The following is a 25739-nucleotide window of genomic DNA, read 5'->3' as shown; positions in this document are numbered from 1 at the left end:
CCACTCCAGAAAAGCAACCAGATTCTTCAGCCACCTATCATGGCAGCTTTCACCAACCTGACGCTCCTTGACATGTTTTGGACTACAAGTCCCATCAGCCCCAGCGAGCACAGCCATGCTGGCCAGGGCAAAGTCCAAAACATCTAGAGGGGCAGCAGGCTGCACCCACTGAACCTAGCAGGGTTTGCATCCAAGCCAGGGGTCAGCAAACTTTTCCAGCAGGGGGCCGGTCCACTGTCCCTCCAACCTTGTGGGGGCCGGACTATATTTTGAAAAAAATAATAATGAACAAATTCCTATACCCCACAAATAACCCAAAGATGCATTTTAAATAAAAGGACACATTCTACTCATGTAAAAACACGCTGATTCCCGGATTGTCCGCAGGCCAGATTTAGAAGGCAATTGGGCCAGATCCAGCCCCCAGGCCTTAGTTTGCCTACCCATGGTCCAAGCAAACTGAGGAAAAGAATCAGCCATGGCTCTGGCCATCGCTGCCCATAATGGCTGCTGCTGGGGTGCTGGGAGTCCACAATGTCTGGAGGGGTGCCAGGCCGGGTGAAGGGCTGAACTACACACCACGGGGGAGTTCTGTGACTGGATCAATCCATGTCAGAGCGGGGGGGAGGGGCGCGGCGCAGGTCTGGATAAGCTATCTCTGCAAGATCCAGTGCACTGTCCAGCTTTTACCAGCGATCACAATTCCCTCCAGCAGGGCGGGCCGTGGGCAAAGCCTGCCTCTCCCCCCACCAGCCTAAACTGCCTCATTTCCTGAGCAGGAAGCAGAAGGGCCACCCCACTGCGTCCAGGAGATCCCTCTTGGAGGCGGCTTTCCGGGAAACGCCTTTCAAAGGAGATCTATGGTGGAGAGACCCCTTGGCCTCACTCTCAGAGGCCCTTTATCCAAGACTCATGAAGCTGAAGCACAAAAGGGGAGCAGCCCTGAAGGATTACAGCCCACCCTCCCACACCGTGCCATCAGGAAGCCTTGCCCTAGGCCCGCCCTGATATTTCCCCCTGCCTCCCTGCCCCCAAACTGGCTACTGATGTTCTGCCCTGAAGGCAAACTCAGGAATGGGGAAGGAAAGCAAATATTGATACAGAACTTAACAAAGACTATCCCTCGGCACAACGGCTTGTCTCTTTCCATTCTGTATTTTCATATCCATTTATGGGTAGTGTGGGTTGCTTGATTAAAAAAACCCCGACTTAAAATCAAATGTCTGCATAAACAGGAAGAGGCGTTTAAAGAAGGAAAAAAGACGGGAGGCCTTTTATCTGCCCCACGTGTCCATGGACTGTATTCCATGCCAACCCTACTAAGCGTAGACCCATTCAAGTGAATGAACATGACTACCCAGAGCTCATTCTTTCCAATAGGTCTACAGCCCTCTGATAATAATTGAGGTTTTTTTTGGGGGGGTGTACTTTCTTGTATTCTATTATTGATAGCTACCTCGAGTAATGCATTTAGGCACTCAAAAAGAAGGATCACACACTATGGAAAGAAACACAGACACACCCCAGCAGCTACCCAGAATTCCTCACTGCTTTGCACCACACATTATTCCCCACCAAACATATGTTCCACTAAGGATAGGACTTGCGGTCTCTTCTGGTTCCTATTTGCGGAGGGGGGGGCATTTCTGAGCCCAAGGGCCACATTCCCACATGGGCAATCTTCCAGGGACCACACCCCAGTAGTGGCCAGGGCAACGGGTCAAAATGGGCAGCTTTGCACACAAAATTCAGAGGTTTCTAAACACACACCTATACAGTGGTGCCCCGCAAGACGAATGCCTCGCAAGATGGAAAACTCTCTAGACGAAAGAGTTTTCCGTTTTGGAGGTGCTTCGCAAAACGAATCTCCTATGGGCTTGCTTCGCAAGACGACAATGTCTTGTGAGTTCCTGCTGGTTTTTTCCCCTCCCCCCCTTTTTCTAAGCCGCTAAGCTGCTTATCAGCTGATCCGATCAGCAGATAAGCCGCTAAAAGCCGCTAATAGCGCTAATAGCGCTAATCCGCTAATCCGTCAATGGGCTTGCTTCACAAGACGAAAAAACCGCTAGATGAAGAGAATCACAGAACGGATTCTTTTCGTCTTGCGAGGCACCACTGTACATCTTTCTCCAACCAAGCCAATAAGAACGATCACCATTTAAGGACACATTTTCAGCAGGGTAAAGCAGCCAGGGAGGGTCACCAGATCAGACTGGACAGGGGCGTGGCACTGGAGCACCAAGAGGACAGGCCTGGGGTTCCTCATCCATAATCTGCTGCCTATTCAAGGCTCCCAGAATAAGGAAGGAAGGGTGACTTTATGCTCTTGTTTCAAAGTCTCTGCCTTATATAGAACCGGGCGCCTTGCAAGAGCGCTCTGGGGTTTCCCCGCACTCAAAGTCTTCCCCAGCCTCTGCTACCTAGTGCTTTTCAACTGGAAACGCCAGGATTCCAACCACATAAGAGCCTGCTGGATCCGGGCCAAAGCCCCATTTAGTTCAGCATCCTGTTCTTGCAGACGCTGCCTAGATGCCTGTGGGGAAACCTGCAGCCAAGACAAGGGCACAAGGCCTTCCCTGCTCCTGTGGTTTCCAGAAACTGGCATTCAGGTACCATGGAGGAAGAGCAAAGCAAGAGCTCTGCTGCCAAGTTGTGGGCCCACCCTTACGCTCAGCAAGGTTGACGCTGGGCAACATTGGCCTCGATTCACCCACAATTCTCTCCTGGAGCTGCTCTGTCCATCTGGCCGAGAGCACCCAACTCCTCCCCTGCAAACCTTGGCATTTTGCAGCCTCTGATCTTCACGCACGATATAATTAAAAGGCACGGGGTTCACAACAAGATGTAATATCGCAAGCTTTTTAATAAAAGAGTGCTCATTGTCCCTGCTTGAGAGGATGAGAGGGGGCTGTTGTTGCCACGCCCTGCTTCGGGGCTTCCTAGGATACCTTTGCACTATACATCAGAGCGACAGAGAGGAAGAGAGGGAAGAGTTGCCCTACAGCAAACTGAACCTCCAGGTGCAGAGGCAGTCTACCCCTGAATATCAGGCACCAGGAACAAAACAAAAGGAAGGCAGTGGCCTTCTCTGGATTGCCTGGAGGGATCTATCCAGCGTCCATCGCAGGAAACGAGACGCTGGGTAGGACGGAGCCTCGGCCTAACCCAGTACGGTTCTTCTGGAAGAAAGAGGCAGGACAGCTCCATACAGAACCGCCAAGCTCAAAAGCAGTTTATTTCCGAACACTAAAGGCTGAAAATGAGCAATATGGGGGGGGGGCGGTTGCCATCACCTTCACCATTCATTTGTGACCTTTCCAGTTGGGACTGTGCTCTGATGAGACACAACAGTCCTTATGTTCTTGAGAAAGACGATGACCAAGAATGTAACCACCATGGCGGTGCCTAGTTAAAATTATGGAGCCCGCTCCTACAGGAGGCAGTGCCGGCCACCAACCTAGACTGCTTTAAAAGAGGATTAGGCACATTCACAGAGGACAGGGCTGTTGATGGCTACTAAACACAACGGCTAGGCTCTGCCTGCACACTTGGAAGGCAATAATGCTTCTGGAAACCACTTGGTGGAAACCACAGGAGGCGAGAGTGGCTGTTGTGCTCAGGGGCTGTTTGCGGGCGTTCCACAGGCATCTTGTTGACCACTGAGAAGACAAGATACTGGGGCAGATGGTCCCCTGGCCGGATCCAGCAGGCTGTATGTTCTGATAGTCACAGGCTGCCTAGTGTTCAGGGAGCAGTAAACATGCATCACCTTCCTCCTTGGTAAGGGGCTTCTAGAAGCAGCTAATGAGAGACCAAGAGGGAAGAAGACAGGGGACCATAACACTGTTTGGATGCTAGACTTTCTACCCAATCCAGTGGGAATCTTATGCTGCACAGCTTACAGCCGCAATGGTTCAATAGGAGCCTCCCACGTTTCAAGGCAGAATACCACCAAGAAATTTTGAAAAACACCAGTCGCTAGGGGATTAAAAACAAACAAACAGGAAAGGAACTCTGGCCTTCATCAACCCCTCACTTAAGGGCTCCCCAGAGGCAACCTGCAAGGGCCACAGCTGGATGATGGGATCTCCCAACAAAAGCTCTTCTCAGGCTTTCGTACGTGTGATGGCTCCATTTTAGTTCCCTGGCAAGACCACTGAGCTACTTCCCTATGTGAGGAAAGACTAAAACATCTGGGGCTTTTAAAGGAGGGGTGTATGGCAGAGGTGAATAAGACTACATACATGGTGTGGAGAAAATGGATAGGGAAGAAAACTAATCTTAGAATCTGGGGAGTGAGTATCAGTCAATGAAGCTGGAGAGATTCAGGACAGCCCAAATGAAGGAGTTCCTTCGCTCAGTAGGAAATCTGCTGCCACAAGATGAAGCGACGCCCACCAACTTGGAAACAAAAATAGATGAGTTCATGAAGAATAAGGCTAGCAATAGCCACTAGCCATACTGACTATGTGCCAGCTCCAGGATCAGACGCAGTAGGCTTGTTCATAAGGCTTTTTGTGGTTCACATGTAGGAGAGGGCTTGGGAGCTTCCTGCAAAGCATCTGATGAGGAGCTGCAGCGGCAAGATGGGCGGGCAGGAAGGATGTAGAGTTAAATGGATCCTTGGCCCAATCCAGAACAGATCTTCTTACGAGCAGAGCCATGGCTCAGTGGCAGAGCGTCCGCCTTGCGTGCATAAGATCCCAGGTTCAATCCCCAACAGGCACCTCCAGGTAAGGTCACAAAAGACTCCCTGCCTGAAATCTGCCGCCCTTCGGTGTAGACAACACTGAGCTAGATGGACCAATGACTCAGTAGGAGGCAGCTTCCAATGTTCCCCAAGCTGAGCACCCATGTGTAGGAGCAGCCTACCCCCAGAGGATGAGGCCCGGAAGACAACTGGTACTGAAGCCCAACCCTTACAGGGTCTCCAGCCGCACCACCGTGGGAAACCTGTAACCCAAGCCTGATGCCTTAAAGGTAAAGGTACCCCTGACCATTATGTCCAGTCGTGGCAGACTCTGGGGTTGTGGCGCTCATCTCGCTCTATAGGCTGAGGGAGCCGGTGTACAGCTTCTGGGTCATGTGGCCAGCATGACTAAGCCGCTTCTGGCGAACCAGAGCAGCTCACGGAAACACCATTTACCTTCCCCCCGGAGCGGTACCTATTTATCTACTTGCACTTTGACGTGCTTTCGAACTCCTAGGTTGGCAGGAGCAGGGACTGAGCAATGGCGGCAAACCCTAGGCTCTGTGGTTTAGACCACAGCGGCACCTGCGTCCCTCTTACCTCCAGTAAAGGTAAAGGGACCACTGACCATTAGGTCCAGTCGTGGCCAACTCTGGGGTTGCGGCGCTCATCTCACTCTATAGGCCAAGGGAGCCAGCGTACAGCTTCCGAGTCATGTGGCCAGCATGACTAAGCCGCTTCTGGCGAACCAGAGCAGTGCACGGAAACACCGTTTACCTTACCGCCAGAGCGGTACCTATTTATCTACTTGCGCTTTGTGCTTTTGAACTGCTAGGTTGGCAGGAGCAGGGACTGAGCAACAGGAGCTCACCCCATCGCAGGGATTTGCACCGCAGACCTTCTGATAGGCCAGTCCTAGGCTCTGTGGTTTAACCCACAACGCCACCCGTGTCCCTTACTCGAAGAAGAACCATTGATGGAGAAGGACCATGGCTAAATTTCAGTGGGGTCCTCTCTGAGAACTCAGTTGGGCCGAGACGGGCCTCCGAATTAATCCTGCTGGTGGCCTAAAGGGCAGGGCAAGGCTGGAGAGCCACTTTGGCCAAGCGCAGAGGCTTCTGGGAGAGTGGCCAAGCGCAGAGGGTTCTGGGTAGCAGCTGCTGCCCTCCCTGGCCCCGGCCCGCCCGTCCCCCCGGGGCGCCCCCTCGTCCTACCTGCTCCCGGGCGCGGCGCTCGGCCTCCGCCTCCCTCTGCAGCCTCTCGGCTCGCTCGTCGGCCTCGTCGGCGTGCTGCTGCAGCACCTGGATCTTGCGCTTCACCGCCTCGATGGTGGTCGCCCCGGCCATGGCCACAGACTTGCCTGCTTCTCCTGCCCCGGCCCGCCCCTGCTCTCCACTCCGTCCGCGCCGCCGCCGCCGCTCCCGACAGCCCCCGCGCCCCGCCCTGAAATACCCGGGAGGCGGCGCCCCCTCCCGCCTTCTCGGTGACGTCACGCGCCCGCCGAGGGCCCCGGATGAAGGCGGGGCCGCCGCCTCCCTCGAGCTCCAGCTGCATGGTTGCCATGGCAACGGGAGCAGGCCGCCAAGTCAGTCTCGGTTAAAAGAAAAAAGAGAGAGAGAAAATAGCCTCAGCATCCTCTTCCATTCGCTCCGCCACACCCACCGCCAGCCCCGCCAACAAAGGGGGAAAGCAGTGGGGGCTCCTCCAGTGGGGCTGGCCCCTTTGCAAGGGAGGATGGGAGGCAAGAGAACCCTCCCAGCCCCCTTTGTAGGCCTGTTGAAAAACAGTGGGGGTCGCCTGCCCATCCCAGTGAAGCCTGCATGCTGCAGATGCACCTCAGAAGTGTCTAGCTGCCGGATCAGGCCGGTGGTCCATCCTGTCCTCACACTGGCCAGCCCTTCTGGAGGCTTGCCGCTGAAATCCATGGGGTTTTGCTTCCAAGGAGAAATAGGGGCCGGAGCAAGTTGGAAGCCCATCTGGGCAGCCCCGCAGGATCCCCCAGCCGTGTCGTAGACCTCAAAGCATTCCTACGATTACCATTCACGAGCTGCAGCAGCCTGGAAAGCCTAAGAACATAAGAAGGGCCTGCTGGATCCAGCCAGGGCCCCACCGAGTCCTGCATCCTGTTCACAGATTGGCTGAGGAGTTGCTGTGGCAAACCAAAAGCACAAAAGCGTTCTCCCCTGTGGCAGTTTACAGCCACCATGGAGGCAGAGCTGAGCCATTGTGGCTGGTAGCCACCGGCATGGATTTGTCCAATCCCCTTTAAAAGCCATCCAAGTTGGTAGCCGTCACTGCCTCCTGCGAAAGCAAATCCCAGTGCCATTTCAAGAAGCCCCTTCCTTTTATCTGTCCCAAATCTCCCAGCATTTAGCTTCGTTGAACACCCACGAGTTATAGTGTTTAAACGCGAACTGAATTGCATTTCTTCCCCATCTCTAACAGGCTTCAGCCCAAACACTCTCCCAAAGCATGATGTGCTAACCATCACACACACACAGTTTTTTTAAAAAAACTTTTTGGCCTTACTAATTCCTCTGACCTTTCCCATCCACTCCTGCATGTTGGCAGATCTGCTACCATAAAGGGAAGGGGGGGGGAGTTAGGAGCCTAGGCCTGAAGACTGCAAGGACAACTAGGTACATATATGGGCACGAGAGAGCCAAACTCAACCTTTGCAAAACAGCATCTGGGGTTTTTTACTGGGAGATGAAGCAAGGCTGGGAAACATTCCATTCCAGTGAGGTCTTTCTTCTCACTCACGCACGCATGCACACACATACATCGCCCTCTTACAAGCCTGCTCCCCCTTTCCCTGATCAATGGAAGATCTGAGACTCTAGTTTCCAGATGGCTTTGCTGCCAGTTATGGCTGCGGGTTCACATATTTGACCAAGTGGCATTTGCCTGGTGCGTCAAGGCACCGCGGGAACATCCAGCTCTAATTTCTATGCCGTTTCCCTTGGAAAAGGCGATGCAGCCGGTTTTAGAGCACGCTGTCCGCCCTGCTAGTCAGAAAGAGTTGTGTAGAAACACTGTTTCCAGGGGACAGGGGAGAGACAAGAGGGGGGGGGGATTCCCTGGTTCTGAATGGGTTAACACTACCCCTAAATGACTAGATGTGCAGCCCGGGAGAAATTTTGGAGGCGTAGGTCATTTCTGAGTCCAGGGCAGCTGTCTAGCCACTCCATCTGGTACACCGGCTGAGACTGTCTCATCAGAGGTACATGCTCTGGTTATGTTCCACTTGGACTACTGCAATGTGCTCTACATGGGGCTACCCTTGAAGGTGACTTGGAAACTACAAATACGGTAATACCCTCCTTCTGTTTCCAACACCTGGTATCCAGAAGCACACTGCCTCTGACAATGAAGGAGCAAGATTCACCTTCCTTGGAACTTTTTTTTTTAAGTTTTAAAGTTTTGAAAAGTTACTAGTCCTTATTGTTCTGTGAAGATATGCTTGGGGAAATGGTGGGTTTGAACCTGAAGAGTCCCAGATGTCAGAGGGCAGCGCTTCATATAGCTCCTTACAACTTCTTCACTATACTAGAAAATGGGAGGGGGGTAATTATGCAATAGTAGCTTTGAAAAAAATCAGAATAAGTAATGCAAAGCAGATTAAATTGTGCAAATCACACAGGGTGCAGAATTCAACCATTGTTGCTGTTGTAAATAAAAATATGCCCTTTTCCCTTATGGGGTATCCAAGAGCCCATATAGAGTCCTTACATAGGTTCCCTATTGGTAGGAGAAAATAACAGAGGCCAACCAGAGAATATTGAGAAGCAAAGCAGCTAGTAAGCTTGATCTTTATTGATCTGTTGCAACAGGGTACTCCCCTCACACGCAGGAGAGGAAGAGGACCCAGAACAATGGCCTGCAAGGCCTTATAAAGACTTTTGAAATTCCCCTTCTCTAGATCAGGACCACCCCCAGAAACATTATGCATACATCACAGAAGGGGTGTAACCTAAGACCACCCCTCAGATACATCCCACCTACATCACAGAAATTTAAATGTTGTTTTTCTCTTGTCCTTGTTTATCTCCTGTCTAGCAGGTTACTTGATTGTTCATTTGTATGTGCTTAAACTTTGAATTGACTTTTAAGTTTGATTAAAAAAAAATAGTAGACAAAATGATAAATACTGTAATCACTCAAATGCTTGATATTACCAGTTGTGCTTCAAAACATCATGGCTTTTACCTCTCACCTTTAAAACTAAGAAGCAAAGCTAGGCTGAATTTCAACTCCATTACCACACCAGAATTTAAGAATTACCCTCCAATGCTTGCAGACACATGGTCTTCCACACAGCCACAAATTGGGAGAGTTGAAAGGGACCCTGGGGTCATCTAGTCCAACCCTCCAAAATATAGGGTTCACAGCAAGATTTCGCAGCAAGATTTGTACTACCAGAAACACACACATTCACCTCTCACCTTTAAAAACAAAGAGCAATCTGGGCTGGATTTCAACTCATCAGCCACAAATTGGGAAAGTTGAAAGGGACCTGGGGTCATCTAGTCCAACCCTAAAATACAGGGTTCATAGCAAGATTTGTACTACCAGAAACACACACATACTTATGTACACAGACACAACTGGGGAAGAGATCACAAGCCATACGCCTATCACAAACCATGCGCCTATCATGTACTAAGGAAAAGGAAAATAAAAGTACCCAATTCTATACAGATCTTGAAGCTAGTTTGAGTGAGTGTTTACTTCCTTAGACTAAAGAGTGAAAATTCCTATAGAAATTATCTTTAAAAGAAGATTGAAGTTAACATTTTTCCTAAGATAGGGAGAGGATCTTTTATAAAGCAAAGTTTAAACAGCCATAGATTTGATTTAAAAGGAATACAAGAGTGAACAATTTTTCCTGAACTTGCAGAGGAATAGTAAGCCTAATTTATGCCCCCCCCCTTTGCAGTTTCCTTTAAAGGAAGCTTACTCGGGAGTAAATTTACCTGGCACAGAATAAGAAGGAGAAGGGGAAAAAACCCTGAAAGAGACAGAATGAAACAAGGGGGGGCATTTTCTAAGAAAAGAGGCCAGGACGTCTTATAGAGACTGATATCAGGAGCCTTACAATAACTCTTCTGTCCAACCAGATCAAAGTTAAAACTGGACTCAGATATTTTTCTTAGAAGGAACACCATACTTTCATAGGCATATGCTTAATGAAATACATACACTGCATCTTAGCTTGAGAGAGCAGTTGGCTCAACTAGGCTTTTGCAGCAGAAACATTAGGTTAACTTAGACTGGAACACAGGTGTACTTGCAAACTCAAAAGTTACAACAAAACATTTACCATTAGACTTAAATCGCCCTCCTCACTTAAACTAGAGGAAGGAGGTGGGGTAATTCCCCTTTCAGAACACAAGTAGCACGTATACAGGATTTTACCACTTGGGAGGAAAACTCTTTTAGAGCCTCTCTCAAATAACAAACATTTGCACACTCCATTCTCCATTTTGTCTTGCTTTAAGATTGATAAGGCTCAACATGGCTTCCTTAGATTTAGAATTTGGAGCAAGCTTGCATTTTTATTTTAGATGGTACATTTAAGATAAGCAGCTGCTGGATGTTGCCTAAGCACAATTTAAACACTGGAAAAACGTTTCTTAAACACAAATTGAAGGGGACTGTCAGAGTCCAGGCGGGAAGTAAGCACCAACTGGGCTTCTTTCCCATCAGGAGTCTGTGGGTTCATTTCTTTTGATTGAGGTGCACCCATTTTAAGAATTTTAATAGCGCTAGCTTTTACTTTTATACTGCAGTCGGGGTTTTATCCCCACTTTTCAGGAAACACAATAAATAACCCACAGTACACTCAATTTGGACAACTCCGAGAATTAGTACTGTGACACACCGCCGTTCGTCTGGCCTGACTTACTAGGCTGGTACAGCTGTTGGCCTTTCCTGGCTACTAAGCTAACAGTGCGGTCAGCGATCTCAACCCCCCCCCCTTTGGTCATTACTCAGCCAGGGAGCCCACAGCAACCTCCTGCCTTTTACAATCTAACCTGAGAGTTCCCTACTGGACGCTTGCGTAGCGCAGTGCCAGATTGGGACTCAGAAATGACAAAGAAGGAAAGGAATCAGGTGCCCTTGCTTTCTCTGCTCACAGGTCATCTCTAACAAAGATCGCCATGGCAGAGGTGCGGCTGCACCTGGGAGTTATAGTTTTGGGAATTATAGTTTTCAGTGCAGAAGAAATTGCACAACCTTTCTGGGCAAAACTCCGAAGGAATAGGTTGGCATACAGAATTAAGTGGAAGAAATCACACACAACCTTTGCCTGGGCATACTCCGAAGGGCTAGGGCTGGTGTTGAGATCGAGGGGACAGAAAGAAGAAGGCAATTTTTAGATGAGGAAAAAAGTAGAAATTTTAGATTTGAAGGGAAAAGGAAGAATTAAAGAATTTTGGTTGCTGTGGTTTAGAGACCCCAACCCACTACCCGTGTTTCCTACTTAATACTCACTTCCGCATGCGCTGTTCCTGGTGATCCCACGATGTCTTGACTGGTTGTTTAAGGCCGGCCTGATCAAGCTTTGCTTCCCCTGGTTAGCCTCGCTGAACTCCAAGTTATTGCCAGACCCTGGGACCGATGGAAGACTGGTTATTCCTCCTGGCAAACTGCCTGGTGCGCGCTGGATAACCAGTCCTTCCTCGTTTCCAGAATCCGGGTAACCAAAAGTCCCTTCGTGCGTGGTCGCCATCTGTTGTAAATAAAAATATGCCCTTTTCCCTTATGGGGTATCCAAGAGCCCATATAGAGTCCTTACATAGGTTCCCTATTGGTAGGAGAAAATAACAGAGGCCAACCAGAGAATATTGAGAAGCAAAGCAGCTAGTAAGCTTGATCTTTATTGATCTGTTGCAACAGGGTACTCCCCTCACACGCAGGAGAGGAAGAGGACCCAGAACAATGGCCTGCAAGGCCTTATAAAGACTTTTGAAATTCCCCTTCTCTAGATCAGGACCACCCCCAGAAACATTATGCATACATCACAGAAGGGGTGTAACCTAAGACCACCCCTCAGATACATCCCACCTACATCACAGAAATTTAAATGTTGTTTTTCTCTTGTCCTTGTTTATCTCCTGTCTAGCAGGTTACTTGATTGGATTTTCTGGGGAGCCTGGCCATTCTTTTGTAGTGCTAAAATACTTATTTCCTGGGCCAGGTCACAGGCTCACACCTTATTCAAACACAGATTAAAGGAAGAGACAATGGGGAGGCTTTTCCATTTTTAACCTTGCAGAGAAAGGATTTGGTCAGTTTAGGAATCAAAATGGTTCCACGTTGGCCTTCCTGTACTGATCTATGTATGTGCAGTTATGAACATTACTATATATCTAAAACCATAAAATTCCTATCACATTGCTGAGCATGCATTAGTGATGCAGAATTTTGATTTTATTTCATTTTCTAAAAGGTCGGCCCATAGCTAACCAAGCCTTCAGGGGTATATGCGTGGGGGGCACATTGCATTCCTTCCTTGAGGTATCTGCCTCTCTCCACCTCCCCCCCCCCAGCGTCTCAATTTAGCCCTTCAGCCGTAAATCGGCCTGGGGGATGAGCAGCCATCTGGAGTCGGTCGGAGGAAGTCTTGGGAATCTCTCCCGCAAAGCCTTTTTGGCACCCGTCACTCCTTCCTCCTTCCTCCTTCCAGCGGGGTCAGCATACCAATCCTGACTTTGCAATTAGCACCCAAGGAGTGCTGAGCATTCCTTGGCACCGAGGCCGGGCTTCTGAGGTTACTCTCACCCTCCTGGAGCCCCCCTATGGGCCGTCTAAGTGGTTAGGCCGCTCAAGAAACTCGCAGCTAATGTTTCTACTTGGGCCTTCCTCCCATGTGTTGACAGCCAGCCAGTACTGCGCAGCAGATCTCAGAGAACGAAACCCCACCAGCCCAAGCACTCCATATTTAAATTCCTGGACTGCTTAATGGGATTGAAGGACCTTTTCCTCAGTAACTGTGGAGAAAGGGATGTGTTCTCTGGCCCCCTCTGCTGGGCACATGTGAGGAGGCAGGAACTAGCCGAAACAAGGTGGAGGGGGAATCAATGATCTGAGACCCTTCCATGTCCTGTTCATTGTGCATTCATGAGTATTTGTGCTCATGATGCTATCGCAGCAGTCATGCGCGATCCCGCTTTCAAAACTATTCGTCCCCTGCAAGAGTTTTGGTACGGACACACTGCTTTGTTTCCAGTGGGTCCCATACCATCGTGCTGAAATCCTCTAAATTTTTATACTGTACCACAAATATTCTGGCTACAGCAAAAGAACCCCCAACCCCAAGATAATGTGGAAGCATCTCAGAACAACTAATAAAGCAGAACAATGTGGAGATTATCCCATACCCTCCAACATTTCTCCGATGAAAATAGGGACGTCTTATTCCACAATGATGATGATAATAATAATACTTTTGTTATTTATACTCTGCCCATTCAACTGGGTTGCCCCAGCCACTCTGGGCGGCTTCCAACATATGTAAAAATATTTTTTAAATTTTTTAAAAAATCCCTATACAGCCTTAAGATGTTTCCTAAAGGCTCAGGGGTTGCATAGCTCCATACCCTCCAACATTTCTCCGATGAAAATAGGGCCATCCTAAGGAAAGGCGGGACATTCTGGGATCAAATAAAAAACTGGGAAAGCGTCTGTAAATCTGGGACTGTCCTTGGAAAATGGAGGCACTTGGAGGATCTGTGAGCCAGAATAAATCGGCTACAGATGCACTGCTGTTGCGTCGTCAGTAATGAGCCAGTGGGCAGTAGCGGTTTGAGTGTTGGACTAGGCCATGCCATGGGTAGGCAAACTAAGGCCCGGGGGCCGGATGTGGCCCAATCGCCTTCTCAATCCGGCCCGCAGAAGGTCCAGGAATCAGCATGTTTTTACATTAGAATGTGTCCTTTTATTTAAGATGCCTCTCTGAGTTATTTGTGGGGCCTGCCTGGTGTTTTTGCATGAGTAGAATGTGTGCTTTTATTTAAAATGCACCTCTGGGTTATTTGTGGGGCACAGGAATTTGGGACTAGGCCCTGGGAGAGACCAGGGTTTAAATCCCTGCGCAGTCATGAAACTCACTGGGTGACCTTGGGCCAGTAGAAGGGCACCCATGCAGAGATGCAGCCCCGAGGCACAAACTACCCCCTAAAATTCGCCCAGTGCTGCAGCATACACTTTCTCATGCCCCAATCCACTGGCGGCCACCAATTTGAATGGCTTTCAACGAGGATTAGACAAATCCATTGAGAATAGTGAGACTATCAGTGGCCACAAAGCCTGATGGCTATGTTCTGCCTCCAAAGTCAGAGGCAAAATACCGGAAGGTGTGCTCAAGTCCTGCTTTTGGGCTTCTCATTGGGGCATCTGACTGGCTGCTGTGAGAACAAGATTCAAGACGAGATGGGCCATTGACCTGTTTCACCAGCCAGGCTCTTCTTATGAGTAAAGGTAAAGGGTAAAGGGACCCCTGACCATTAGGTCCAGTCGTGGCCGACTCTGGGGTTACAGCGCTCATCTCGCTTTACTGGCCAAGGGAGCCGGCGTACAGCTTCCGGGTCATGTGGCCAGCATGACTAAGCCGCTTCTGGCGAACCAGAGAAGCGCATGGAAACCCGTTTACCTTCCCGCCAGAGCAGTACCTATTTATCTACTTCCACTTAGACGTGCTTTCAAACTGCTAGGTTGGCAGGAGCAGGGACTGAGCAACGGGAGCTCACCCCGTCGCGGGGATTTAAACCACCAACCTTCTGATCGGCAAGTCCTAGGCTCTGTGGTTTAACCCACAGCGCCACCTGCGTCCCTTCTTACGTTAGATGTGTCCAAATTTAATTTGGAGAAAGGGCCATCCCTCAGAGAGTACTAAGCTAGATGAACCAATGGTTTGACTAGGGTGACTTAATTCCCTAACTTCTTATAGAGAACATAAAAAGTCACCCTAGTCAAACCATTGGTTCATCTAGCTTAGTACTGTCTCCACTTTCTGGGGTGTCAGGGCAGGGTCCAATCCTTATCTTTGTATGTTTATAGGAACATAGGTTACCGTGAGGGAGTGCTCTTGCCTTCATGCTACCTTTGAAGGTGACTCGGAAATTAAACTAATCCAGAATGCGGCTGTCAGACTGGTGGCTGGGAGCGGCCACCGGGACTTTATAACAATGGTCCTAAAGGATCTACATTAGCTCCCAGTTTCTGAGCCCAATTCAAGGTGTTGGTGCTGACCTTTAAAGCCCTGAACGGCCTCAGTCCAGTATACCTTAAGGAGCGTCTCCACCCCCTCTGTTCTGCCTGGATGCTGTGATCCAGCGCCAAGAGCCTTCTGGCGGTTCCCTCCCTATGAGAAGTGAGGGTACTGGGAACCAGGTAGAGGGCCTTCTCGGTAGTGGCGCCCTTCCTGTGGAACGTCCTCCAATCAGATGTCAAGGAGATAAGCAACTATCTGACTTTTAGAAGACATCTGAAGGCAGCCCTGTTTAGGGAAGTTTTTAATGTTAGATTTTTTGGTGTGTTTTAATATTTTGTTGGAAGCCGCCAGGAGCAGCAACCCAGTCAGATGAGCAGCATATATTAGTAGTCCCGTGGGCTACCTGAAAGAATCTGGCCACAGGATGCTGACCAGTGTCACGCTGTAGCAGGGATCCTCTTATGTTCCTCCCAGTGCTATTTTTCTAGAAAAAGAGGTGCCGGAGCTCACCACGAACTTCTCCCTTGTTCTCTTAGAATGGCAACGGCACCCATCTGAGAGGTACCAGACCTGAGCTGGGGGGGGGAAAAGCCCTGGTTCTTACTCTGCTCCACCAAGCAGGATCCAGAAAAGGAAGTGATAGGTGGCAGGAGGTGGCCAAAGCTCAAATGTCCGTCAATTCCCCCCCCATAGGCGATAAATCTGTACAGATAATCCCCTCTGAATGCCAAGTGGCAGCTGCTCCGGGTGCTGACAGCCCTTAGCCGCTTGACGGATGGGGCCAACCTTCGCTCGGGGAGAAACTCGACACCATTGTTTTCCTAGAGACTGCCACCAACAATGCAAGGAATAGGGAGTGTGGGGCAGGCTGGCGGGGAACCGCATAACTTTCCCAGCTCTTCCCCGGCCATTAGCGGGAGAGGGCCGGTTGGGTTTCCACTTATCCCAAAGTCCCGCCTGTCAATCTTGGGGCAGATTTGAGGCAGAACCCTTTCCTAAGTGACTCAGAGTTTCCAGTTGCATCCCGTGCATGAGATAATCCACTTTTAAGGAGAATTTCTCGATGACCTGGGCAAGCAACGTTCTCTGTCCATCTCCCCATTTACAGGAATGGTCTGATGCCAACTCGGGCCATCAGTTCACCCAGCTCAATATTGTCAACAGCAGGCATGCTGGTTCTCAAGGGCCGCATTCCCCTTGTGGGGAACATTCCAAGGGCCACATGCCGGCAGAGGGCAGGGCCAGAGCCAGAAGTAGGCCGGTTTGTACACATAGTCACACACCCTTCTCTGTCCTCTGTGTGGAAAAGCAGGATCGGAGTTCAAGGACAGGTGGGTGAAACAGGGCCATTGAAGGGCCAGATAGAGAAGCCTGGAGGGCCGCATTTGCCCCCCCCCCCAGCTTGTGGTTCCCCACCCCTGGTCTACAAACTGGCACTGGCTGTCCCAGTCTTCAAATCAAGAGTCCCTGGAGATGACAGGGATTGATCCTGCAACCTTTTGCATGCAAGGCAAATGCTCTACTGCTGAGCTGCATCCCTTCCCGTTAGTTTAGGACAGAAATTATGAGAAAACGGGAAAGGAGCATCCCCAACCTGGTGCCCTCCAGACATTGCTGGACTCCTCAAAGATCGATGGATATGACTTTGTACAACAGACTCCATATGTTTCAACCATGCAAAACTCAGACGTTCATATACACCTGCATGTCTCTGTCCAACCGGGCAATCAGGAGCACTACCAGAGTTCAAGGACACGCTCCACCCAGGCCAAAACACTCAGGGAGGCTGCAGAGCTGGGCTCGTGAGGGCGCTATGGCTTGGGGAGTTTCCCGAGGGCCAGGTGGAGTAGCCTGAAGGGCCACAGATGAGATTCCCCACCCCCTGCTCTAAAAGAAAGCAAAGGAGACTCTCTTTGGCAAACACCTGCCTGCTTGTTCACCTGAATTCTCTCGTTGGTCGCCACAGGTGAGCAGCTGTTGATAATACTAATAGCGTTCACAGTGTTAGATGGTAAGTTAAGCACTGTGGGCAACAGTGGAGCCGTGTTTGAGTTTTTAAGCATAGACATTGCTGGGGAAAGACCCAGCCAGGGACAGTTGGTTCTCCGGATAGCTCCTGGCATTGTGCAAAAGTCAGCAGTGGTTTGGTGAGCCTAACCGCAACGTTTGCTGGAAAAGATAAGGTTATTTTCAGAACCCGAGTGTTTCCTTTTCCCTCGCTTTCCACTCCCCACACTTTCTGCCTTTCCTGTCAAGAGGCCGGGAAATGGGGGGGGGGTGTCAATCTCCTTGCCAGCTCATTTCACACCCTGGCACTGTGTGGCTTCCGGGTCGATTTGTCCTCAGGGTGGAGATGGGCAAACCTATCTATTTTGGTTCTTCTCCATTTCTCATTTTGCATATCTTATGTCTGTTTCTCTACATTTCCACGTCAGTTAGCAATTTTTTAAAAAGAAAAACCAGCATTTTAATGCGCATTTCTCTTAAAATATACATTTTTGTGAGCAATTTCCTATAATACAGACATTTTCCCCAAATCAATTTCCCCCTAATATAATGGACATAAGAAGGGTCTCCCCTGCTCTCCTTTCTTAAGGTCCTTTAGCGTTCATCCTGATTTGGGGCCAGGCATCTCTTCAAAATCAAGAACAGGCAAAGTTGGTGCCCATTGGAGCTGGTAGGGCAGGAGTCGGGGAGCCTGACAGTAGGTGGCGCCAGAGCCAATGACAGGCAGAGCCCACTAATTCTAACTTTGCCCCCATCCTTCTCCTCCCTGTAGAGCTCTGGAAGGAGCAACCCTGAGACTAAGGAAAAGGAGAAAAATGTCAGACAGGACAAGAGTAAGAGAGGGGCAGGCCAAAGGCAGAGGAAGGTTTATGGGGCAGTGCCCCATTCGCCCCAGTGGCTCAGCCTCTGTTGAAACCACAGCTGTCAACTTACAGATTTGAAAATAAGGGAACAGCAGCCTCAAAAATAAGGGATCAGCTGCCAAAATAAGGGATTTTCAGAGCACAGGTATGTTCAACTTCTGAGCCCCTCCGAGCCAAAGGCAGAAAGCCCAGCCAGCAGTCAAACGAAGCCTCAAGCGGTGGTTCCCACAGCGCAGCAACCCGGCAAAGGGGATGCAGCAAGGAAAACCGCCGTCACCTCTTCGCTGGGAAGCGCTGAGCAAAGGTGAGTCCCCAGGCAACGTGGCAGATTTGATCGGCACAAGGCATGCAAGCTCCACCCCCCCCAGTCGTTCTTAGACTCCTTATTGGGTGAGCAACGCAGCCAAGCAACACAGTTGGAGCCTCCCTCCTCCCTGGCCAGCAGGGAGGGAGGGAGAGGAGCTGCTACCTTTGATACCTGGGAAATTTAAGAGACGTCATCAATAAGGGACAGAAGTGGGACACGGTGCTGGGATAAGGGAGTTTCCCGCCAAATAAGGGACGGTTGACAGCTATGGTTGAAACAGGGGACTGCCCTTTGCCCAGCAGGGCCCACAGCCATTCCAGCCACGTGGTTTGGCCCTGTGAAAGTGCTGGGTGAATAAACAGTCCTGCTTAGGGAGCACAAATTCAGAGAGGGGCGTCCCTCCACCCCAGACCCATACATACGTCAGCAGCCTTCTTCTCCGCCAGCTCCAGCTTCTCCTGCGCATCTTTGAGAGCCTCTGAATATTTGTCCAGCTCGTCCTCCGTCCCCTTCAGCTTCTTCTGCATGGCGGCTAATTCATCTTCCAGCTGCAAAAGGAAAGGGGAGGGAGCGTTTACCATACGTCCGCAGTCCTTTTTGAGGCCTAGAACCTTGAACGCTGAGGAAGAAGGGCCAAATCTGTCCCGTTTGGTTTCTCGTTTCTCCCCAGAATTAAGTTTATCCGCATTTCCGTGTCGGCCACAACAGCAGAAGCTTCGCTAACTGATTTAGCTGTGATTATTGCATTGCGAGGGGTTGGACTAGATGTCCCTTGGGGGTCCCTTCCAGCCCTACAGTTCTATGATTCTATGATTTCTGCAGATCAGGACTCCTGTGGAGGCGCAGCAGCCGGCCAGGCCAATTCTTTCTGATCAGCTGGCAACCTTCGGAAGTCATCTAAGCTAGATTCAGAGAAATTGGGTGTAGGATGTGTTTTATTGTGTTTTTAATATTCTGTTGGGAGCCGCCCAGAGTGTCTGAGAAAACCTAGCCAGATGGGTGGGATATAAATAATAAAATTATTATTATTATTATTATTATTATTATTATTATTATTATTATTTCCATTTACTCTTGCACCCAGCACACTCCCTCCCATGGTTTGGGAAGTGGTGTGTACATATTATTTTAGTCACAGAATCCACACCCATCCCGTATCTATCCTGTTGTTTCTAAGAAAAAGCTGTTTTTGGATGCTTTCCCTGCCAAATCAGCTCCGATCCAAATTGACTGGGGAGGGTGAGGGATGACCTAAGCTGAGTTTTAAAATGGCAAATGTGTACATATCCTAATGCAAGGGAGCACTTATTGAGAAGGCTTCTTGCCTGAAGCCCTTGCTCCTTCAACTTTGTGGCAGGTGATTTGCATTCCAGAGTTTGACACATTTATAGTCTTTGATCTTTTAACCACCAGCCTGTATCCCTGTTTGGATGTTTTGTTTTTTAAAAAAACAACAGGTGAAGTGATCAGCTCTTCTTAGGAACAACAAGGAAAACCTAGATCAACCTTCCATATCCAGATCCATATTTACCTGGAAATGTCATTCTTTGCTCAACAACACTTAATTATGTGAAGAAGATTGTAGGCTTTATAGTACAACTGTATACTTGGAAGGAAGTCTCCGTATGTTAATGTTGCTTACTCCCAGGTAATAAGGCTGCAAGCTTACTGTACTGCAATACCGCTTTGCTTACCAGTTATTTACTTACCTGTTGATTCACCTCATTTCTGCCCCACCTTTCCCTACAAGGAGCTTGAGGTGGCACACGTCGTGCTGCTCCTCATTGGCCAACCCCCACAACAACCCTGCAAAGTAGGTCAGGCTGCAAGCTAGGCCCGAGCTCACACCCAGGGTGCTCCACGGCCAAGCGGGTTATTCGAACCCTGGTCTCTCCCAGTAACCACTACACCACACTGTCTTTTTAAATGTCCAGCGCTGTGTTCCTTTCAGAGGGTTCTGCGGCCAAACAGAGTGGAAGGGACTTTATACAATAATTTCCAGTTTCTGCAAGTGGTTCGGGTGTTCCTCTCTCCCTCTCTACCCCCGCCTCCCTGCCATAGTTCCTCATCGCCTTACAAGGATACCAAGAGAGGCTTCTCAAAGCGCAGATAGAGAGATTCTCCCCATCTCTAAATTCCCTTTGCTCTTCCAGCCTGAATAGACATGAAACATAACTTGATCTCTTCTGCCCTGCCTCCAGGCAAGGTCAAAACAACACGCAATCTCCGGCGTCCTAGACATTCCTCCTCCCGACAAAACCCTTTTCTTCCCCCCCATTTCGTCTTCAGTCTAACCTGGGCATGTAGGAACACAAGTCCGTATTTTAACAGACGTTTGCTCCGGATGGGACTGCCCGATAGCAGAGCCGGCTGCATCGCAAACCGGTTTGAGCAACCGAGTCGCATACGCGGCACACATTGAAAGAGCTCTGATTCTGCTTTAAAGGTCAATGGCTTCCTTCAAAGAATCCTGGGAACCGTAGATTGTTAAGGGTCTCCTAACCCCTCTCCGCTCCCTTAACAAACTACAGTTCCCAGGATTCTTGGGGGGGGGGGGAAGCCACAGCTCGTCAAGTACATAGCTGTCAACTTTCAGATTTGAAAATACAGTGGTACCTCGGGTTACATACCCTTCAGGTTACATACGCTTCAGGTTACAGACTCCGCTAACCCAGAAATAGTGCTTCAGGTTAAGAACTTTGCTTCAGGATGAGAACAGAAATCGTGCTCCGGCGGTGCGGCAGCAGCAGGAAGCCCCATTAGCTAAAGTGGTGCTTCAGATTAAGAACAGTTTCAGGTTAAGAACGGACCTCCGGAACGAATTAAGTACTTAACCCGAGGTACCACTGTAAGGGATCAGCAGCCTCGCATGTCCCGGGGACAGTCTATGGGATATCTAACAATCCGGGATAGCAGCGGGAAGCAGCAGGAAACGGCGCAGGAATAAGGGAATTTCCCGCAAAAAAAGGGAAGGTTGACAGCTATGGTCAAGTATTATAAGAGTGCTTTTAAACGTATGGTTTGTGTGTGACCTGAATATTTACAGGCCAGTTTTTTAAAAAGTAGGCAGATTTGTGGATGCGTAACCGGTGGCGATTCACCCGTGTGGCTAAGAGAGAACCTCCATGTCCAAAGGCACTCTATCTTGTAATGCCAGAATTGGAGATGGGGAAGCTTTTGGGCCCTCTGGATGTGGCCACTGGGGTCTCGTTGCAAGAGGATGGCAAGGAGGTGAAAACATGGAAGAAAAAGGGGGTGGGACAGGGAGAAAGAATAGCAGAATCGCAGAATGGCAGATTTGGAGGGGTCATCTTGTCCAAACCCCACCCCCCGCAGGATATTACATATTACAGTTTTCTAATTGAGAAAAGAAAAGAAAAGTATTTTGCTAGCGGTAGGGTTGGAATAGGGGATCCAGGCCCTAGGACGGTCATACAGTGGTACCTCGGGTTACATACGCTTCAGGTTACATACGCTTCAGGTTACATACCCCACTAACCCAGAAATAGTGCTTCAGGTTAAGAACTTTGCTTCAGGATGAGAACAGAAATCGTGCTACGGTGGCACGGTGGCAGCAGGAGGCCCCATTAGCTAAAGTGGTGCTTCAGGTTAAGAACAGTTTCAGGTAAAGAACAGACCTCCGGAACGAATTAAGTACTTAACCCGAGGTACCGCTGTATTTGTCTTTCTGTATTTTCTAAGCTCAGCACCACGTTATTCCCTTCCCTTCCAAGGGGTTAGCTTGCACACCTTAGAGAATGAAGCCTGGATGAAAACAAAATGACTCAGGGAGATGCAGGGATCTTTTGCCCAATGCGGGTCTCGAACCCACAGAACCCTGAGATTAAGAGCCCCGTGCTCTGCCGACTGAGCTATGAGCTGTGAGAGAGAGATGGTTTCGCAGAGAGAGAGAGAGAGAGAGAGAGAGAGAGGGAGGGAGGGCAGTGGCAGAGTGGAAGGAAAGAACCATTAACTTCAATGGTTCTAACCTGAGCTGGAGTAGTCTGGGATGCAACGCAAAACCTCCACTTACAGTGGCAGTCTACCTTTGCATCCTCGATTCTGAGAACAAGCCCCCTGGAGGCGCTGTTGCTCTCATGCCCCGCTTGTGGGCTTTCTGGAGGCTTTTCTGATGTGTGGCAGATGTGTAGGAGAGGGGGCTGCAGGATGCTTTGGTTTGACACACCCCACCCCACCCCCCAGGACGCTCTTCTATTCTGACCCAGCTCCCTGGTGTGTGTGATGGGGAATCTCATGCCTGTCTGGAAACGCAGAATATAATACGCCCATCCTCACATGTCCCCTTTCTCTCCCCTATTGTCAGCTGTCTGGTCACCCTGAAGCCATCCTGATCACGGGGCGGGCAGGCACCAGCACCAATTCCACCCACCCAGCCCTTCCTTCCTTTGTTTGCCAAGACTTTGTCAAGCGTAAGGAATGTGAAACTGGAACTCTCTGGAGAAAGGAGCCAAGCCGGTCCCAGATTCTTTCTGCCCTCCATCATCCTCACCTTCTTTCTCTGTTCCTATAAACTCATCAAAAACCGACCAACGCAGGTGGGGAAAGGTGAGTGTGAAGGTTTAGTCTGTGCTGGGGGTTAACCACTGCAACTCACTGCCTCTCAGCCTAACCTACCTCGCAGGGTTATTGTTAAATGTGGATGACAATAACCATTTACACAACCTTGAGGTCCTTGGAGAAACAGGTGGGATATATAAATGCAAGAAATAATCAATCAATCAATCTTTATTACAGTCCAGAGACCCAACAAATCATTACAAATCAATACACAATTCATACAGCCTACCTCCAGGTTAATCAAGTATTTTGTTTAGAATATAGGGCTCATTTGTTCTTGCAACCACCGATAAAAACTTTGCCACTGCAAACATTCTAGCTTTTGTCCGGTCTTCCAGTAGGAACCTGACATAGTGAGCCTCTGATTTTCCCGGGAAAGGTACCAGCAAGGGTAGTATCAGTTGAGCCCTGGACTGCTCATATTTTGCACAATGCAACAAAATATGATTTATGGAATCGATGTCTTGAGCACACGAGCAAAGTCTGTCCTGGTAGGGACGCTTAAGGAACGCTTATTTGGCCTATAGAAACGCTGGATTAAACTACTTACCTCCATCTTATTTCAAAATCACAAAAGAGTATAAAGCCCTTTTGGCCTCAAAAAAAAGGCAGTCCGAACAAAATTCCTGGTCCCTGCTATTGAATGCAATAAATACATAATATACGTATGCAGAGGCCTCTTCCTGTATTGCTGAGCGATGAGGACTCCCTGCAACTATTTTCAGTTCAGGAATTTGGCTTTGGGGGTCTTTTCAGTGGACGGTCGGCCAGATCTCTGAGCATACACAGAGTGCATTTCCCCCATGCTGCTGATCAAGTTGTGGGCACACAGTGGCTGATCCATCTGACACCCACAGGGAGGTGAGCTCTGAGTTGTGCTAACTTGAGGGGAAAGGCCCTCTGAACATATGCAGAGTGCAATTCTCTTGCCGGTGGGTAACCACCATCAGAGCCAACCTGGAATTAAGGGAAGGGGACCTCAGGCAAACATTAGATGGACAAGCACTCTGCACATGCTCAGGGGCTCCTCTGCAGAGGTTAGTTCACATGATCCGGGATGGAACTCTGCAATTTAAAAGGAATGCTGGAGGCTTACTTGTCAATAGGACCTTGTGGTCCAGTCTCAGGCAGAAACTGTAGCCTGTATGTAGCCAGTGACAGCCCTACTCAGACTAGACCCATTGATATAAATGGCCATGACCTCACTTAAGACTATTCATTTCTCTGTGTGAGTTGTCTTTTCAACAGAAACCCCAAATTTTTAGGTCCCACTTTCCATTGATCCCATATTTATGAAAACCACATAAGAAATTGCTGCTTTGAAAATGGTAAAAGTAAAGGTAAAGGTACCCCTGCCCGTACGGGCCAGTCGTGTCCGACTCTGGGGTTGCGTGCTCATCTCGCTCTAGAGGCCGGGAGCCAGCGCTGTCCGCAGACACTTCCAGGTCACGTGGCCAGCGCACCAGCACAGCGCACGGAAACGCCGTTACCTTCCCACTATAAAGCGGTACCTATTTATCTACTTGCACTTGGGGGTGCTTTCGAACTGCTAGGTGGGCAGGAGCTGGGACCAAACGACGGGAGCTCACCCCGCCGCGGGGATTTGAACCGCCGACCATGCAATCAGCAAGTCCTAGGCACTGAGGTTTTACCCACAGCGCCACCCGCGTCCCTAGTTTGAAAATGGAGAACAGCTCAATTTTTAATTTTTCAATTTTATTTTTTTGAAGCCGAAGCAAGAACTGGTGTTGTTGGATGCCAGAGTCTATCAGCTGCGGTGGCCAACAGTCAGGGATGATGGGATTCGTAGTTCCTCAACATCTGGAGGGCTGCAGGATCCCCACTTGCAAGCCAGCCCTGTTCCAACCCGTCAGGGACCACATGTGAAATGCACCTCCAGAGATATAAAGCGGGGATGTATCCGTATCACTCCAGATGTTTCTGGACTCCAGTTCCCATCAGCACCAGACACCATCGAATCACAGAAGTCGGAAGGGATCACAAGGATCATCTAGAGCAGGCATGCCCAAAATTGGCCCGCCAGCTGTTTTGGGACTACAACTCCCACCATCCCTAGCTAACAGGATCAGCGGTCAGGGATGATGGGAATTGTAGTCCCAAAACATTTGGAGGGCCGAGTTTGGCCATGCCTGATCTAGAGTGACGGGGGGGGGGGACAGAAACCAGACCGGTTGACTCAAGGGTATCCGTGGCGAGTTAAGGCAGAATTCGAATCCGGGACCCTACCACAAAGCTCCTCCCCGCCCCCCAGCACACACAGCCGAGCCCAGCGGCTGCCCACCTGCTTGCTCCTCTCTTCCGCCTGCTTCTGCTCTGCCTCAGCCTGCTCCGCCCGGTCTAGAGCGTTCTCCTTGTCCAGTTTGAGCATCTGCATCTTCTTCTTGATGGCTTCCATGGCGGCAGTCGGTGGAGGAAAGAGCTATCTGTGCAAGTAGGAATGGAGAGCGCGCTGAAAGGACCTGGCTGGCACGAAGCAGACCCGGGGGGCACCCTGAGCGGACCTCGGCGCTGCCTTCGAAAGCCTGCTCCCTCTCCTCCTTGCCCCTCGGCCCTTTATAGTCGTCCTCCCTGCCAGCTGGCCGGTAGGTGGGGCAGGGGGACCTGTGGCTTTCCAGGGCTTGCTCCAATTGGGTCCAAAATAACCCCCCCCTCCATTGCCCTGGCACTGCCTTGCGGTGGTGGCAGTGCTGGGGAGAAGACCTGGGAGAGGCGTCCTTTTATTTTTTATTTTTTGCTTCGTGATGAGCTGTGGCCATATTTGGCCTCCCTAAGGGAACAGCTGAGTACCACTAATAGAAGCCCCCAAAAGTGGCAGAAGAAGGGGAGGGGATTGAAGGCTGCTTTGTTCCAGCAAAGAGGACACCCGCCTCCCCGTCACTCACCCACCCTCTTCCCTTATATATATAATTAATTTTTTAACATATCATTTTCAACAGTAATTAAACATACTTTTCCATCTTATTCAATTTTTTTTTACTTCCATCAATCCTGTCTGAAAATTTTCCAATCTTATCTCTTAGTATGCCTTTCTTATTTTCCCTATTACATTTCAAA

The 25739-nt window shown here is 49.6% G+C and overlaps 1 protein-coding gene across 17 annotated transcripts in view; it reads right to left on the bottom strand.

Moving 5' to 3' along the window:
• TPM3 (tropomyosin 3) overlaps nucleotides 1-25216 on the bottom strand; it is a gene marked incomplete at its 3' end in the record, with an annotated part of 77545 nt that extends 52329 nt beyond the window's left edge. For 6 of the 17 annotated variants that reach the window (XR_014002718.1, XR_014002719.1, XR_014002720.1 and 3 more), the window contains exons 1-2: nucleotides 24967-25216; nucleotides 18509-18634 (exon numbers count right to left, since the gene is read on the bottom strand). Coding sequence is in view for 9 of the 17 variants with exons in the window: in XM_081173831.1 (XP_081029957.1) it covers nucleotides 18509-18634; nucleotides 24967-25080 (240 nt within the window). Of the gene's footprint in view, nucleotides 1-5904; nucleotides 6132-18508; nucleotides 18635-24966 lie in introns of those variants that run through there. The other 11 variants (XM_081173830.1, XM_081173828.1, XM_081173829.1 and 8 more) reach the window with 6 other exon arrangements.
• Nucleotides 25217-25739: the final 523 nt, after the last annotated feature.

Source organism: Podarcis bocagei, assembly GCF_964188305.1.
Source record: "Podarcis bocagei genome assembly, chromosome: 16".
Taxonomy (NCBI): domain Eukaryota; kingdom Metazoa; phylum Chordata; class Lepidosauria; order Squamata; family Lacertidae; genus Podarcis; species Podarcis bocagei.
The sequence above is the reverse complement of the archived record's forward strand: the minus strand, read 5'-3'. Positions and strand labels throughout refer to the sequence as shown.